The sequence below is a fragment of the Gekko japonicus genome, unplaced genomic scaffold (genome assembly GCF_001447785.1).
Source record: "Gekko japonicus isolate JY-2015 unplaced genomic scaffold, Gekko_japonicus_V1.1 scaffold98, whole genome shotgun sequence".
Taxonomy (NCBI): Eukaryota; Metazoa; Chordata; class Lepidosauria; order Squamata; family Gekkonidae; genus Gekko; species Gekko japonicus.
Window position 1 is genome coordinate 400,912 of NW_015164668.1, and position 15,949 is coordinate 416,860.

A 15,949-nucleotide genomic window follows, 5' to 3' on the forward strand; every position below is an offset into this window, starting at 1 on the left:
GAAACGGGTGCGTCTACAGACACAAAGGTGATGTTTTAGAAGCACCGAAAAGATGGAGGGAAGCCAGGGTTGGATCTTTGTTTTGAGGAAGCAGTGGGGAAGAAGGAAGTGGGTGCCAGTCAATATGTCAGTGGGAGTCAGTCAGTGGGAGTCATGGCACCTATAGGCGCCACATTGGGGATCGCTGTGATAAGACAGACCTGGCACCCACATATCCTTGTCTCTCTGTCCCATGATGGAAACCGGTCATCCCTCCATTGTATGGATTGCTCACCCTTGGGAACCTGTCTTTCTAAAAAGGAAAATGCTTATTATTTTCCCCTCGGAGAAGAAATCCCAGTAGGCAACAGCTTATATCCAATGAATGGCAAATCAGACAATACATTCCCCACTTTGAATTAAGTAGCGTAGCAAAATTGCCATCGAGCACGTTTAACTTCAGGGCCAGACTAGAAGATTAGAACACACATGTGTTGACGTTAGTTAGTACAAAGTGATTTTGTAAGGAACTGTTGCTGGGAAAATATGTCGCTGTCCCTGCTCTTGACCTGGGGATAAGGGTCTTTCCAATAGTGTTTCTTCAACTCAGTCTTGTAAGTCTCTCATCTGCTAACTAGTAGACTTTGCCTCAGTGGCCGGTGCCAGTCAATATGTCAGTGGGAGTCATGGCACCTATGGGCTCCACATTGGGGATCGCTGTGATAGACAGACATGGCACATATCCTTGTCTCGCTGTCCCATGATGGAAACCGGTCATCCCTCCATTGTATGGATTGCTCCCCCTTGGGAACCTGTCTTTCTAAAAAGGAAAATGCTTATTATTTTCCCCTCGGAGAAGAAATCCCAGTAGGCAACAGCTTACATCCCATGAATGGCAAATCAGACAATACATTCCCCACTTTGAATTAAGTAGCGTAGCAAAATTGCCATCGAGCACGTTTAACTTCAGGGCCAGACTAGACGATTAGAACACAAATGTGTTGACGTTAGTACAAAGTGATTTTGTAAGGAACTGTTGCTGGGAAAATATGTCACTGTCCCTGCTCTTGTCCTGGGGATGAGGGTTTTTCCAATAGTGTTTCTTCAGCTCAGTCTTATAAGTCTCTCATCTACTAACTAGTAGACTTTGCCTCAGTGGTCGCCCTGTATCACTGGTAGTGTTTGTTAGTGGCTACTAGCCATGGGACTATGGGGAACCTCCACATTCAGAGGCACTACACCTCTGAACCCCAGGAGGCAACATCAGGGGAAGGCCTCAGTCTCCATACCCAATTGTTGGTCCTCCAGAGGAACTTGTTGGCGACTGTGTGAGACAGGCTGTTGGACTTAGGTGGACCACTGGTCTGATCCAGCAGGGCTCTTCATATGTTCTTATCAGGATGAGCCCAAGTGATATATCTCAGATCCAAGCCCACTCTTGGCCGGGGCAGGGTCATGCCAGAACCCAGCCAGGCACATGAATATTTTCCGATTCCAAAGACTTGACAGCATGGGTTTGCGGATCCAGCGTGAACACTGTTTTTTTATTTATTTATCCTTGGGTTTATATCCCACCCTCTCCCCACAAGCGGGCTCAGGGCGGGTCACAACAGTTAAGATACAATATAATAATAAGTACAATCCATACAGAGTTAAATGTTCTAAAACCAGCATACAGCACAAATTCAGTTTCCGGGATCCACAAACGCCTCCCACAAGTGCAGGGCGTGTGATGACTAAAACAAGGACCCATGTAATGGATGCCATGGCGATCTTTAAGATCCTTTGGATCCAGATCAGCCTCTGGCTTTTGCCCTGCACCAGCCCACTTCTGTGGGGCTTAACAGGTGTCCTGTGGAAGTTTAAAAAGCGTCAAAGGCAGTCCTCTGCTACCCTCTAGTGGCCTCCAAACGCTTCAGGGCCTCCGGGGGCGGCGGCGCTTCAAAGATCTTTCCTGCAAATTGTGTTACTGGAGAGAGAGAAAAGAATCTGGAGCGCGGGGGGGGCTAGCTGGAGAGCGTAGGAAAGGACCAAGCTTCTGGGTCCCTTGATGATGAGTCAGCTGCATGACTTTCGTTTCCACCCCTTGCAGAATACTGCAGAAATGAAAGTGAAAGAGGAGCCGAGGCGAGAGATGGAGGAAGAGACGAGGCTCTGCAAGAACTGGTACGAAATTTCATGGGATGGGGGTGGTGGTGTGTCTGTGGTGCCTTCGTTTCCTATATTCCCTCTTTCGCAGCCAAAGTTCAGCAGAAGTCGAGTGGGTGGCAAGACTTAGGAAAACCCGCAGCCAACTAAAACGCCGCTACTCCTCTGGAAAGGTCGGTTCGGCTCTGGGCTTTCTTCGGGCAATCTCAAGAGCTTCCAGTTTCGAGGGCAAAGGAATGCATGTAGGGCTTTTGGAAGCCTAACGGGCCGTCAGTTGTTGCGTGTCAGTGACAGGCAACGGTTTTGGGGCCCCGAAAGCAATACATACCTATAAATATGCCCCCAAACATGAGAGGAGACGGCGGGGCGGGGTGCTGGAGTTGCCCGGCTGGGAATCAACTGGAGATTTTGGTGATAGGGCCTCAGGAGGGCGGGGTTTGGGGAGGGGAGGGCCTTCAATGGGGTCCCAATAGAGACCACTTCCAGGGCAGCCATTTTCTCCTGGTGAACTGAATTTCTGTAGATCAGTTGTAACAGCGGGAAATCTCCAGCCACCACCGGGATGTTGGTATCCCCGTTTATAGTCCACTTTTCTCACTGAGGTCTGGCGCATCATACTGCCTTTATTATTATTACATCTATTTTTATTTATTGTAAGGGACTTTTTTTTCAAAGACCACTTTAGAAGTATCAGTATGGAACATCAGCAGTTTTGCTTTGATTGCATAGAGAATATGATTGCAGTTAACAAATACAATACCTTTATTGGCATAAAAATATGATTGCAGTTAATTATTTTATTTATTTATAAAATGTGTTAATTGCCCAACCCCTGCAGTAAAGGGCTCTGAGCAATGGACATCGTTCATAAAAATATCAAGATAAACCAATTAAAACTTTAATAAGATATTTTAAACAAAAGATGGTGAATATTAATTTATCCTATTATTTATTTATTTATTAGATTTTTATCCCGCCCTCCCGCCGAAGCGGCTCAGGGCGGCTTACAACCATGAAAACCAGTAAAATTAATACAATACATCTAAAACAGTCTATAGCAAGAACAATAAAATTACAAATTTACAACAACAGTACAATTTACACATGGCGGCGAGCCATATAAAGTGCTATAATGATTGGTCTGGGCTATTGAACGCTTGACGGAACAGCTCCGTCTTTACCGCTCTGCGGAATTGGTGGAGATCCCTCAGAGCGCGAATTTCGTGTGGGAGCTGGTTCCACCATATTGGTGCAGCCAAGGAGAACACCCTAGTCCTTGTAGCTGTTAACCTGGCGTCCCTAGGGCCAGGGGGGACTAAACGGTCCTGCGACTCAGATCTCAGTGCTCTTGGGGGAACATACGGGGAAAGGCGGTCCCGCAGGTAGACAGGCCCCAGACCATATTACAGACTGCTGGCCGCTTCACGGGCAGGGGGGAAGAGGGTAGAACAGATATGGAAAGCAGCTGGGGCAGGAAGGGTGCCAGCTATGATGGAAACCGTTGCTGTCCCCAACCAAAGACCTGGTGGAACATCTCTGCCTTACAGGCTCTGCGGAATTGCAGGACCCTGATCGTATTTGGCAGAGTTCCACCAGGTTGGGGCCAGGACCGAAAAGGCCCTGGTCGAGGACAACCGGATAGCTTTAGTGCCAGGGACCACCAAGACAAGAGTACCTGTATGTGTTTTGCAAGGAGGGCTCTGGTGTGGATTGAAGGGAGGGCGCCGCCACCCTGCCACGTTCCCTCTCTGTGAAGATCCACACTCCAAAGTTTAGTTGGAAACCATTGCTGCCGTAATGGAGGGGACCCTCCCAATGCTCCATCTAAGCTGGGGAGTCTTGTGAGCAAAAATCCTACTTTGTGAGCTACTGGCATTCAAGTTCTGAACGAGCGATGTAGCGGCTGCATACATCAGTTTGCCCTGGACCCATCCTTCCTGAGCCGAGACAAAAATGTGTGCGCCAGAGGCTAAAAAACTGTGAGCTATCTCACAGTAACTTGGCTTAGAGGGAACACTGGACCCTCCTCAGGATTTGGCTGGCTTTCCAGCCATGATCTGAACCTGTTCCAGCTTGACCCCCCCCCCCCCCCATGTTGAGTTGGAGCAATAAATACACCCACCATGCTGAGCAAAATGGGACTCCATTTGTCCTGCCACAGTCTGGCACTGTGTGAGGTCAGCACAAGAGGTTTCCAGTTGCTGGTCTCAGCAGAGGAGGATCCCTCCTGGGGGGCTTTTTAAAGCTTCTAATAGCCGTCTGTATCATTGGCTGTCACCACCTCCATTTAACTCAAGAGGCCCATGTGACAGTTTGCTAGCCAATCAGAACTCTAGACTACAACTGCACTTGTACCCTGCTCTGGTCAGTGGCTGTGGCTCTCCCTTCACCATTTGATCCTCAGAGTTATTCAGTGTTGGAAATTTTGGAAAATGGTAAATCAATTAATAGCAGAAATAACTGAAATAGAACTGAAATTGGAGTCAGAAATATGCTTGCTTAATAGGATGGCTCCCGAGCAAACTAATTTATGCAGTAGTCAAATCCCTTGCTCACAACTTGAATGCCAGCAGCTCACAAGACTCCACAGTTTAGAGGGAGCATAGGTTATATCCTGTGAGGTAAGTGAGGCTGCGAGAGGCTTTGCATGATTAATTAGGCAGAAGAACATGGTTTTGTTTTAACAAATTTTATTCTACCAAGTTATGTTCAGTATTTTTATGACACACAACTATTGTATATGTTTTGTTGATGATCTTGTTTTCTGATCTTGGATTGTAATGAAGTTCTGATTCTGATTCCTTTCAAATATCGCCTCAGGTGAAATTCTGGTAGCAGTTCCAGGCCTCTGAACTAGGTTTGCCAACCTCCAGGTGGGGCCTGTAGATCTCCTGGAATTTGAACTCATCTCCAGGCAGCAGAGATCAGTTCACCTGGAGAAAATGGCTGCATTGGAGGGTAGACTCTCTGGACCCCACTGAGGGTCACGCCTCTCGAAACACCTTTCTCCCCAGGCTCCACCCACAAAAACATCAGGTATTTCCCAACCTGGAGTTGGCAACCTTAATCTGAATCGAAGCCACTGAGCTCACGTTTCCTGGCTGCCCACTGGCATGAATTTCAAAAATATCACAAAATATTATCAAACTGAAGAACTGTGTAGGCACAAACTCGGGACATGAAAGGCTCTTCCTTCCTCCTGCTCAGCAAGCGCGATGTGGCAGCTGCCAACTTCTCCCTCCATGAGGCTCATTGCATGCGTTTTCTCGCCATCTGCCCCAAGTGTGATGAACTCGTTGCATCAAAGGACATGAAGGAGCACTTTGCCAAAGCCCACAAGGAGGTAGGTGCCGCCCCTCACCTCTAGGGTTGAGGTTCCCCCTCTGAGAACCCAGAGTGAATGCTCCATCTAGAGTTGGAGTGTCAAACGCACGGCCCGTGGGCCGGAACCGGCCCATCCAGGGCTCTTATCCAGCCCGCTAGCAACTGGTCATTCATTACCTTTCTCACCAGATGACAAAGGCTGTGCATTATGTCCCTGTATACTGTCCCAGTGCTAATGCGTAATGGGCGGTGGAAGTGGGAGGGTGGGCATCTGGGAGGTATTTTAGGGAAATACTGTATGAGTGTTAATGTTTAAGCACGTTTGTATTTTGAGTTAAAAATAATATTGTTAATTGGGTTTGCCTGGGTCATGTATAAAATTTATATCTCCGGTACCCGGCATTACATTTTTGGCACACGTGGCCCAGTCCAACAAAGTGACATTTATGTCAGAATGATCCAGCCCTCGTAACAAATGAGTTCGACACCTGTGATCTGGGGGGGGGATGTACATAGACTTTGTTGTGGCATTTATCCCCTGGGGCAAATGATACCTGCTAGGACAAAACAAAGACTGTTGGGTCCCCCACCCCCCCATGGAAAAGTTGGGGAAATGCAGAGGATTTCCTACATTTTTCCAGGGTTCCCTTCCCCCCACTGGAGCCTCACATCTAACTGTCTGAAGAGCATTTTTCGTACCAGGTTGCTAGGTGGAAGTTAGACAAGCGGAAGCCCCTTTCTCTGTGTTCAAAACTGGGGGTCACATCATGAGTCACTGCAGGTTCCTGACAGCAGAAGTGGTGGCCGGGGCAGGGGGCTTCCCTTTCTGCCTTCTGTGGGTCTTTCTGTTGGAAAGCTGTCTTCCCGCCCCTCCCTGCTTTTCCCACTCACAGGTCAGGTGTCAGCTCTGCCATCAGCTGATGCAGCAGTACCTAGTGGAACGCCATGAGGTAAGAAGACCAGCAGTGTAGGCTGTATTTCCCCCAAGGGATAGGCCCGACTCATTAAAAACCACATGGTGTTGTTTGGCCCTGAGGCAGGGGCGAGCTAACTGGGGGGTGAAGGGGAGATGGCTGACATACCTGGTAACTCCCTGTCCCTGTAGCACGTACCTGGGGATCTCACCTTCCCCCTGCCTGCTCACCAGAGTGCGTCTGAGTGACGAGGCCTGTGCTAGAATTCTTCCTGTGTCCTTCTGGCCTTCCACTCCAGTTTGGTGTAGTGGTTAGGAGCCAGTTTGGTGTAGTTTGATGTAGTGGTTAGGAGCGTGGACTGTAATCTGGGAGAACCGGGTTTGATTCCCTACTCCACATGCAGCTGCTGGTGTGACCTTGGGTCAGTCATAAGTTCTTTCAGAGCTGTTCTCTCAAGGACAGTTCTCTCAGAGCTCTCTCAGCCTCACCTACCTCACAGGGTATCTGTTGTGTGGGGAAGGGAAAGGGATTGTAAGCCATTCTGAGACTCCTTTGGGTAGTGAAGGGCAGGGTATAAATCCAATCTCCTCTTCTTCTCTTCCTGACCTCACACGGGTCTCCTTTTCTACCTCTGACCGCAGTCTGAGGAGTGCCCTGAGCGGATGGTTCAGTGCCAGTTCTGCGAGCTGGACCTTCCCCACCACAAACTGCAGACTCACCTGGATGCCTGCGGCAGCCGGACCACATCGTGCTGGCATTGCAGCAAGTACGTCATGTACAAAGCTTTGAAGGAGCACAAAGCCGTGTGCCAGGCGAGAGACCGAGGCCACAGTGAGTTCAGATCTTACCCCGTCTTACCAAGTTTTCCTGACTGCATTGGTTCTTACAGTGGCTGTGCAACCACACACAGCTTGTATAAGAAGCTTGGCCCTGATAATTTAGCATGAGCAATTAGGTGCCCCCCCCCCTCCGGTCATATCCAGCTCCTGGAGAGGTATAGCTTGGCTTGACCTCCCAGGTAGCAGTTTGGAGCAAAGAGCAATATGATCAAGATGGCAGCATGCCATGACCCCAAGGCCATGGACCACTTCTCCAGTGGAGGATTCCTTCTCTCTCTACTCTCCACTGACAATCAGACACCATGGGAATAGCTGCAATTCTGGCTTAAGTACATAACTCACTATCACTCCTAGGTTATTGTGGTGTAGTTGTTAGAGTAGGATCTGGGAAACCCACGTTCAAATTCCCACTTTGCCATAGAAATTCACTGGACAACCTTGGGCCAGTCACTCTACCTTGCGAGGTTGGTGTGAAGATAAAATGGAGGAGGGAAGAACAGTGTTGTAAGCCACCTATACATACATGCAAATAAGACAACCCATCATTCCTAATTAACTGTCTCTCATTATATTCAAGCAGCTGTAACCTAATACCTAAAGCTTACATTACATTAACCAGTAAAAGATAGATCAAGATGGGTAGCCGTGTTTGTCTGTCTGTAGCAGTCGAAAAGAGCAAGAGTCCAGTAGCACCTTGAAGACCAACAAAATATGTGGCAAGGGATGAGCTTTCGTGAGTCACTGCTGAAGAAGTGAGGAGTGACTCACAAAAACTTGTCCCCTGCCACATTTTTTGTTAGTCTTTAAGGTGCTACTAGGAGCTGCGGTGGCTCAAGTGGTTAAGACGCTGAACTGCGGGCTGTGGAAGGTCAGTAGTTCAGCAGTTCGAGACCCGGGTGCCGCAAGATGGAGTGAGCTCCCGTCTCTAGCTGCAGCTCCTGCCAACCTAGCAGTTCGAAAACAAGAAATTGCAAGTAGATAAATAGGTACCACTTCAGTGGGAAGGTAATAGCGTTCCGTGCGCCTTAGTGTTTAGTCATGCCGGCCACATGACCACGGAAACTTCTTCGGACAGCACGAAAGCTTGTCCCCTGCCACATTTTTTGTTAGTCTTTAAGGTGCTACTGGGCTATGAACCAGTAAAATTTGTTTTTCCTTTGGTAGTATCATTTAAGGGGCCTCACTGTATCTAACTAAACAATTTAACAACACTCATAAAAAGTCACCCAAGTTATTTTATTTTTAGCACAATTTAACAACAGCAGCGAAAACACATTTGGGGAAAAAACAACAGAAATTATTGTATCTCTGTCACCGAGATCTTATCTAGCAACCTCTCATTTCAGTAATAACTACCAGACACCTGCGGTTTCTGTGTGGTCTACAGAAGCCAGCGTAGCAGAGAGGGAAAAGAGACTGCTGTGGTTTGGGAGGTGGGGTCAGATGTGGCCTTTGCCCCACAAACTCCACGAAATAGCTTTAAGCAGGCCTTTCTCTCTCTTTCTGCCTAGGAAAAGGGGTCTGGCAATATTGGCCTACCTTGTAAAGTTATTGTAAGGGCATCTAAAATACTCTGAACACTGAAAGCACTACCCAAATGCAACGTATTATAAATATATGAACATCTGTTGACAGGACATTATTTGATTGATCAGATGTCTCTGTTAGTTGATCTGTGAGGGGAAGTGGTGGCCCTTCCAGTGAGAGATGCTGATGGCTTCAGAACTTGCTGTGGTGTGAGCCCTCTTCAATGGTGGGCGGGTGGATTGAGGGCCCAGCCCACCAGCTCCCACTCAGTTCTTAAAATGGCTGACCAGGGGCTTCTCCCATACCATGTGAGACAACTGTATCAAAAGGTATCGTTGGCCAATTTCCAGGGCTCAACCTGTGTCCCAAATTCTCCCAGGGAATGAAGAAGGCCTCCATGGTTGGCGGTGTCTCCAATTACTGACCCTTCAAAGGCTCTTCTGAGCTCTGTGGGGTTGTCCAGAGCCATTACTTTGCGTTAAGCCCTCTGCTCGCTCTTTTCTCCCTCCTTAGACTCCAGTGAGAACTTATGCCAACACTGCCAGAGCTGCTTTCCTGACGAGGAATACCTCCAGCACCTGGTAAGGCCTTTGTCCCACTAGTGGCTGTTTGATGTGTGGTTCATTTGTGATTACAGCTGATGATCAAAACAACTTTCTGCTTTAAGAACATAAGAGACGCCAATGTTGGATCAGGCCAAAGGCCCATCCAGTCCAACACTCTGTCACACAGTGGCCAAAAATACCAGGTGCCATCAGGAGGCCCACCAGTGAGGCCAAGACATTAGAAGCCCTCCCACTGTTGGCCCCCCCAAGCACCAAGAAGACAGAGCATCACTTGCCCCAGAGCCCCTATCTATACCTTGTGGCTAATAGCCACTGATGGACCTCTGCTCCATATGCCTATCTAATTCCCTTTTGAAGCCGTCCATTCTTTTAGTCGCCACCACTTCCTGTGGCAGTGAATTCCAAGTGTTAATCACTCTTTGGGTGAAGAAGTACTTCCTTTTATCCGTTCTAACCTGACCGCTCAGCAATTTCATTGAGTGCCCACAAGTTCTTGTATTGTGAGAAAGGGAGAACAGTACCTCTTTCTCTACCTGCTCTTTCCCATGCATAATCTTGTAAACCTCAATCATGTCACCCCTCAGTCGTCGTTTCTCCAAGCTAAAGAGCCCTAAGCGCTTTAACCTTTCCTCATAGGGAAAGTGTTCCAACCCTTTTATCATTCGAGTTGCCCTTTTCTGCACTTTTTCCAAAGCTATAATATCCTTTTTAAGGTGTGGTGACCAGAATTGCACACAGTATTCCAAATGAGGTCGCACCATTGATTTATATAGGGGCATTATGATATTGGCTGATCTGTTTTCAATACCCTTCCTAATAATCCCCAGCACTTGAAAAATGGCAGGAAAAAAACCTTCCCCCCCCCCCCCCACTGTCAAGTCGCAGCTGACTTACAGCAACCCCATGGGGTTCAGAGGTGGCTTGCCATTGCCACGTCACAACCAGTGTTCCCTCTAAGCTGAGTCAGTGTGAGCTGGCTCACAGTTTTTTAGCCTCCGGCTCACACATTTTTGTCTTCGCTCAGGAAGTATGGCTCCAGAGCAAACTAATTGATGCAGCAGACAAATCGCTCGCTCACAGCTTTAATGCCTGTCGCTCACCAAGTAGTAGTTTTGCTCACAAGACTCCACAGTTTAGAGGGAACATTGGTCACAACCTTGGTATTCCTTGGTGGTCTCCCTTCCAAATACTGACCGGGGCCAGCCCTGCTTAGCTTCCAAGATCTGATGAGACTGGGCTATCCAGGTCAGGGCAAAAAGGTACTAGAACTAGATGCTGGATAATATAAAACATCCCCTTGGTGTGGTAACTAGTGTGTTTGTACATTTGGGGGTTATTTTGTTGAGTACGTCGCCACACCCTTCGCAGACACACCGAGCCGTCCTTTTCTTTCCCCCACAGAATGAGTGCAACCCGCTCCCTCAGCTTCTGGGAGCCCTCACCACCCGCTCACCCACAGAGCCTGGCGGCTCTCCTTCACCTCCTCAGCGCCCTCCGACTCCCCCTGATTTGAGCGAGGCCATGGAACAAGGTGCCCGCCCCAAGAAGAAGGAGCTGTCTTCCGTCGGGAGGCCCTCACTGAAGCCTGCGAAGAGCAGAAAGCCGGCCTTTGTGACTACTCTGGCCTCTGCTGCACCCCAGGCCCTCGAGGATTCCCTCTATGACACGCTGGTGACTTGTTCTCAGTGCAACATCCTCCTGCCCAGCCCCACTCTGCAGAAACACGAGGTGAGGAAGAGGAAAGCTTTCGCCAGGCACAGTACTACCACATTATGGAGTATGCAGGTCGGGCCTAGGGTTCCCATGAGTCGGAAGCAAGTTGTGGGTTCTCCTAGAGAGCCAGTGTGGTGCAGTGGCTAGAGTGGCAGACTAGGACCCAGGGCGATCTGGGTTCGAGTCCCCACTTCTTCCACGGAAGCTCACTGGGTGACCTTGGGTCTGTCGCAAACTGTCGGCCTGGCCTACCTCATAGGGGTTTTGTTGTGAGAAAGTGGAGTGGGGAAAATGATGTTTTAAGCCCCTTTGGTTCTCAACTGTGGGGAGTAAAGCAGGATATAAATAAATGCAAATGCCTCAATTCCTGCATGGGGTACGTGCAGAGAAAGGGCTTCAGCTTCCCATCTAGTGTTGTTTCCCAGCCTGCGCTAGTCCTGGGTGTGGCATTTGGGCTGCTGGGAAAATTCACTTGTAACAGGGAAAGCAACGCTAACTGGCTGACTTCCCCCATCCTTCTTCTGTTCGTCTAATGTAATTAATAAGGGCCTGGGATCATGGCGCTTCCATGTTCCATAAAATCCCTGGCATCCCATTAATGCTATTTACGTGGGTAATCTTAGCATCAGTATAATAATTCCCATGATGCAAATATTTCCGTGTCTAGCCTTTTAAAGAAATTCACTTGGCCTTTGTTTAGCGTTTTCGGCCCCTGAGATTGCTGTCTCTGTTGTTGATGAAATTGCTATTAAGAAAACCGTTGTTGGTGATGTTGCCTGGAGATCTTTGGCTGAACACCTCAAATGTGGTTTTTGGAAAGGCTGATTGCCAATCTTGAAAATTGTTAAAGCACTAGGAAAAATCTACCTTTTTTTCTTTCTGAAAATTGTTAAAGCACTAGGAAAAATCTTTATCTACCTTTTTTTCTTTTCTCGGGATTCCAAATGTGATGGTGTCACCCTAATGCTTTTTTCACTTTGGATAGATTCATGGACATGGCTGATTATGCTTAGTAACTTTGAAAGTGCATAAAAGCCTTCAAAATAACATTTAGGAATACATTGGGTCAGGAGTAGAAGAGGGTATTTGCATAGAGGGAATACCAATGTAATAAAATAGAACTCTGCTGGAGGGTCATTTCTGTATGGGGAATAAAGTTTTAATTTTAATTGCCTGTGTGGTTGTTAGGCAGCTTTCTTTTCCTCCCCCTTCATATTGCATCGATTACCAGTCATATTAGACTGTTCTTCAGCATCCTCAAATTGTGAAGTCTAGTTTGGGAAGTTGTTGGTAATTTTTGGGTTTTGTTGTACTTTAATTTGTGCCGTCCAGTTTGCACTATTCTATCTTCATTGCACTGTCTTCTTTATAACTCTGTAATCCACCTTGAGTCCCAAAGAGAAAGGCAGACCCCAGACAACAAATGGAGGGGAGTAAATCAATCAGACACATCTTCACCTTGCAGTCCTATATTTCTTCTATTTCAGAGAAAGTGTCGGAGAGAGACCTCCTTGCAGGTGCTTCGTCGAAGTCCTCGTCTCATGAGGAAAGAAGGTACCGTGTCACTTCTGACAGTGCGGTTGATACACGAGCCACGGAAGCCCCCATGTGGAAAATGGAACAAATGAACACCACCACCCAGTGGCCTTGCAACCGAGGGAAGCTGCCCTTGGACCATAAGCATCACTGCCAGCACCCTAATTTCCCAGCAGCCGGAGGTTCAAAACAGGATGGAGGATCCTTGTCTTCCCCTCCTGCCCCTGTGGGGATTGTGCGTTATGCGTGACCACTTCCTGTATGGCACATTTGCCCACTGAGTGGGCCTCCAAGGCAATTGTCATCAGTGAGGGATGTTGACCCTAGATAGAAATATTAACGCCCCCCCCCCCGAATCTCCCGTGACTAGACCCCAAAATGCAATGCAGTGAAGGTCTGGTTCTCCTAGAAATGACAACTGCACAGTGGATTGAGCCAACCGAAGCCTGAGAACACTGGCAAGAGGTTCAAAGACCAAGATTTGTAATCCAGGGCATGGCAAATCCCTTTGCCCCCAGAGGCCTGCTATCCGCCTAGCGACACCAAGCCCATTCCGCAACAGCCATGACTAGAGGAAGCGGGATGGGCTCCTTTGATCTTCCACTGGGGGGGTAGGGAGCCAGGCTACCCGGCAGTAAAGGCCCCCCCTCTGAGTACTGAGTGATCCCCCTTCAATAATCTCTATTTAAGCAATAGGTCGTTGGGGTTGAAGCTGTAGGCACCTGCCGAACTTGCCTGGCCCCCTTGTGTCTGATTTGGATCTCTCACCCACTTGCTCATGGGAAGAAGATCGGCAGTGTAATGGGCCAGTGGAGTTTCCCCTTGGTCCCAAACTCTGACTGTGAGGTGGGGGAGAGAGGCATGGCTCACCGGTAGAGCATCTGTTTAGCATGCAGAAGGTTGCCAGTTCAATTCTCAGCATCAGGTAGAATGTGAAGACCTCTATCAGAGACCCTGGAGAGCCACTTCCAATCAGAGTAGGCAAGACTGACCTTGATGAACTGATGCATTATAAGGCAGCTTCAGAAGTTCATATAAGGGGGGAGGGCAGATGAAGCATTTTCTGCTGCACAGATTGCTGCATGGGGGGGTGGCGCAAGTCCTCTTCCTTCTTGGCTTTACTCAAGGGTTTAGTGAAGAGAATCCAAGAGAAGAGCCACCGCCTCCCTTTCCCAGGCCCAGCAGGCTCTGTGTGACTAGAAGCCTGGGAGGAGGAGGAGGTGGTGGTGGGGAGTACAAGGATGTCCCTGCTTTCTAGTTCTGAAGCTGATGCCCGTTCCTTGTCTTACAGAGGAATCAATGTGAGCCCTTCCCGAGAAAAGCGGGAAGCGAAACGTGGCAGCGGCCAGAACGAGCCTCTCCTTCCCAGCAGCTCCGTTTAGTAAAGCCCTTTGCATCGCATCAGCCTGAATCTGCCTTATTGAGAATAAAAGAGCTACAATTTGCATCTGAGCCTGAGAATGAAAAGCTGCTCTGAAGTTTATGCTGAAGCCTCTTTGGTGTCGAAAAGGATCTGCAAAGACCTCCCGACAAACATCCCCCGCTCCAAGTTCTGCTGCTAGTGACCCCTGCTCCAGTGTCCCCCACCCCCCAAGAAAGAAAGGGAGGGGCTCGATAACCAGTAGGGAGAGATAGCAGTGTCCTGCCGATCGAGAACAGAGCTAGCGTGGTGTAGTAGTTAGAGTCCTAGATTAGGACCTGGGAGACCAGAGTTCAGATCCTCATTCTGCCATGCGGTTTGCTGGATGACATTCGGCCAGACACACACACAGACACACACACACACACAACCTCTCACACACACAACCTCACAGCATTCTCAAGATAAGTGTGAAGGGGGTGGGCTATGCACACTGCCTTGAACTCCTTGGAAGGAGGGTGGGATAAAGTTGTACTAGCTGGACAGTCCGCTAAATGCACACGTAAAAAAGCCAGTTGCTCTGGGCAGCATCTCTAGTTTGACAGGGCTGATGGGGCAAAGGAAGAAGGGGTGAACAAGGACCGCGTGCCTTGATTGGCTTAACCATTCAGGGTGCTGAAAGCCCAAAGTGCCTGCCCTCCTTAAGCCCTGTTTCTCACCTTAGTAGGCAGTTTCCCGAACCTGGCAAAGCTAGGGCAGGAACCCTTTACATTGCCAGACAGAAGTGCCTTTGAAAACTTGACGTGCAATTTGTAGATGGCCACAAAACTGTTCTCTGAGGGTATAATAATAATGGATGGAGAGGAGCCATACCGAAGGAACATGCACAAACAGTGCTTTTCAATGTGGGCTCCTATTATGTGAACGGTTATGCATTCAGATGCAATGAGAAATACGTTCTAAACGTGGCCCTGGGTTCAAGTCCCACTTGGTCTGCTAGCTCTTTCTAGTCCAGCTCCCTGTGAGGATTGCCTGACAGCTATGGTGGCTGCTGACTCCTAACATGAGCCAGTGGTCCCATCATGGAACTCTGGCCACTCATGTCTCCTAATTTATTTTGTCTATAAAGTATACAGTGGCTATTTGGTCAACTTAAAGGCAAGGAGAGACTTGGGCAGTCTGGCGCAGTCCACCCGACTGGTTCTGTGCCGTGGCGTTAGAAGTTGTTGATGGAGATGGACTCCCTCATCTGCATGCAAAGCACTTCATCAATGTAGAGGGTGTTCGCTTTGACCTGGATCTCCTCCTCCAGAGAGAGCTGTCGCCGGTTCAGCCCCTTCAGCTCTGCTTCCGCCTGAGCCAGTGTTTCCGTCAACCTAAGGGAGGAAAGGAGGCGAGGAAGAGGGATTTAAAGGCTGCGGCCTCTGGTCTTCCAAGGGCCCGTGATGCTTCTGGTCTGAGCCTAAAGCAGACAAACTGGCCCTCGAGATCCTGGCAATGCCCTGACTGTCTCCATAGGCTCCAGGGCCTGCTTGCAGTCCTATCTGATAGCTGCCAAAAGGAGGCACTCCCTCCGTTTTTTTAATAAAAATGGTACCAAGAAAAGCAAAACTATAACTTGGCTAATTGAGTCAACCGGGTTTGCATGTATTTTTTGCAGAGGAGGGCAGAGCAGCTCAGGGCATCAATGCCTGGTGGCCCCTAGGAAGTCCTGCTTGGTCCCATGCTAGCTTCTATGACTGATAGAAGTGCCCCCTGAGGGTCATCTAGTCCAACCTGTTGCATAATGCAGGAAATTCACAGTTCACGGAAACGCGGCAGCCAAGGGTAGCTGCCAAGCCAGGACGGGACAAAAATCTACTTTGAAGAGGCAACAGGGAAGTCGTGTCGATGCTCTGGACACTCATGCCATGGCAGGGGATCCGTTTCTCACCCTGTTAGACAGCACAGTGTGTTCAGATCGGGGCCAACGCCAGCAGACCTGGAGGTGGGCTATCTGCCAGGGCCTGGGGGATTATGGCAGGGCCCTCTGACCAGCACCTG

The 15,949-nt window shown here is 48.8% G+C and overlaps 2 protein-coding genes across 3 annotated transcripts in view; one reads left to right on the top strand and one right to left on the bottom strand.

Moving 5' to 3' along the window:
* Window positions 1-2,062: 2,062 nt before the first annotated feature.
* On the top strand, window positions 2,063-14,210 carry XAF1 (XIAP associated factor 1). 2 transcript variants are annotated; one of them, XM_015409134.1, is made up of 8 exons: window positions 2,063-2,145; window positions 5,335-5,470; window positions 6,345-6,401; window positions 7,007-7,196; window positions 9,245-9,312; window positions 10,699-11,025; window positions 12,498-12,564; window positions 13,838-14,210. In XM_015409134.1, the coding sequence occupies exons 1-8, from the start codon at window positions 2,084-2,086 to the stop codon at window positions 13,849-13,851; spliced, it is 921 nt and encodes a 306-aa protein (XP_015264620.1). In that variant the 5' UTR covers window positions 2,063-2,083; the 3' UTR covers window positions 13,852-14,210. The 2 variants fall into 2 exon arrangements, with proteins under 2 accessions (XP_015264620.1, XP_015264621.1); XM_015409135.1 differs by lacking the exon at window positions 6,345-6,401.
* A 910-nt stretch (window positions 14,211-15,120) lies between these two features.
* The window catches only part of TEKT1 (tektin 1), an 8,281-nt gene continuing 7,452 nt past the window's right edge, over window positions 15,121-15,949 (bottom strand). Inside the window, exon 5 of the mRNA XM_015409117.1 lies at window positions 15,121-15,282. Within this exon, the coding sequence (XP_015264603.1) occupies window positions 15,123-15,282 (160 nt within the window). The 3' untranslated portion in view covers window positions 15,121-15,122. The remainder of the gene's footprint in view (window positions 15,283-15,949) is intronic.

Bases quoted from the DNA above. Each gene is read 5' to 3' on its own strand.
- XAF1 (XM_015409134.1), top strand. From the start codon at position 2,084: ATGAAAGTGAAAGAGGAGCCGAGGCGAGAGATGGAGGAAGAGACGAGG. The intron at 2,146-5,334 runs GTACGAAATTTC...CCTCCTGCTCAG, and splicing joins ACGAGGCTCTGCAAGAACTG to CAAGCGCGATGTGGCAGCTG. The intron at 11,026-12,497 runs GTGAGGAAGAGG...CTTCTATTTCAG, and splicing joins CCACTCTGCAGAAACACGAG to AGAAAGTGTCGGAGAGAGAC.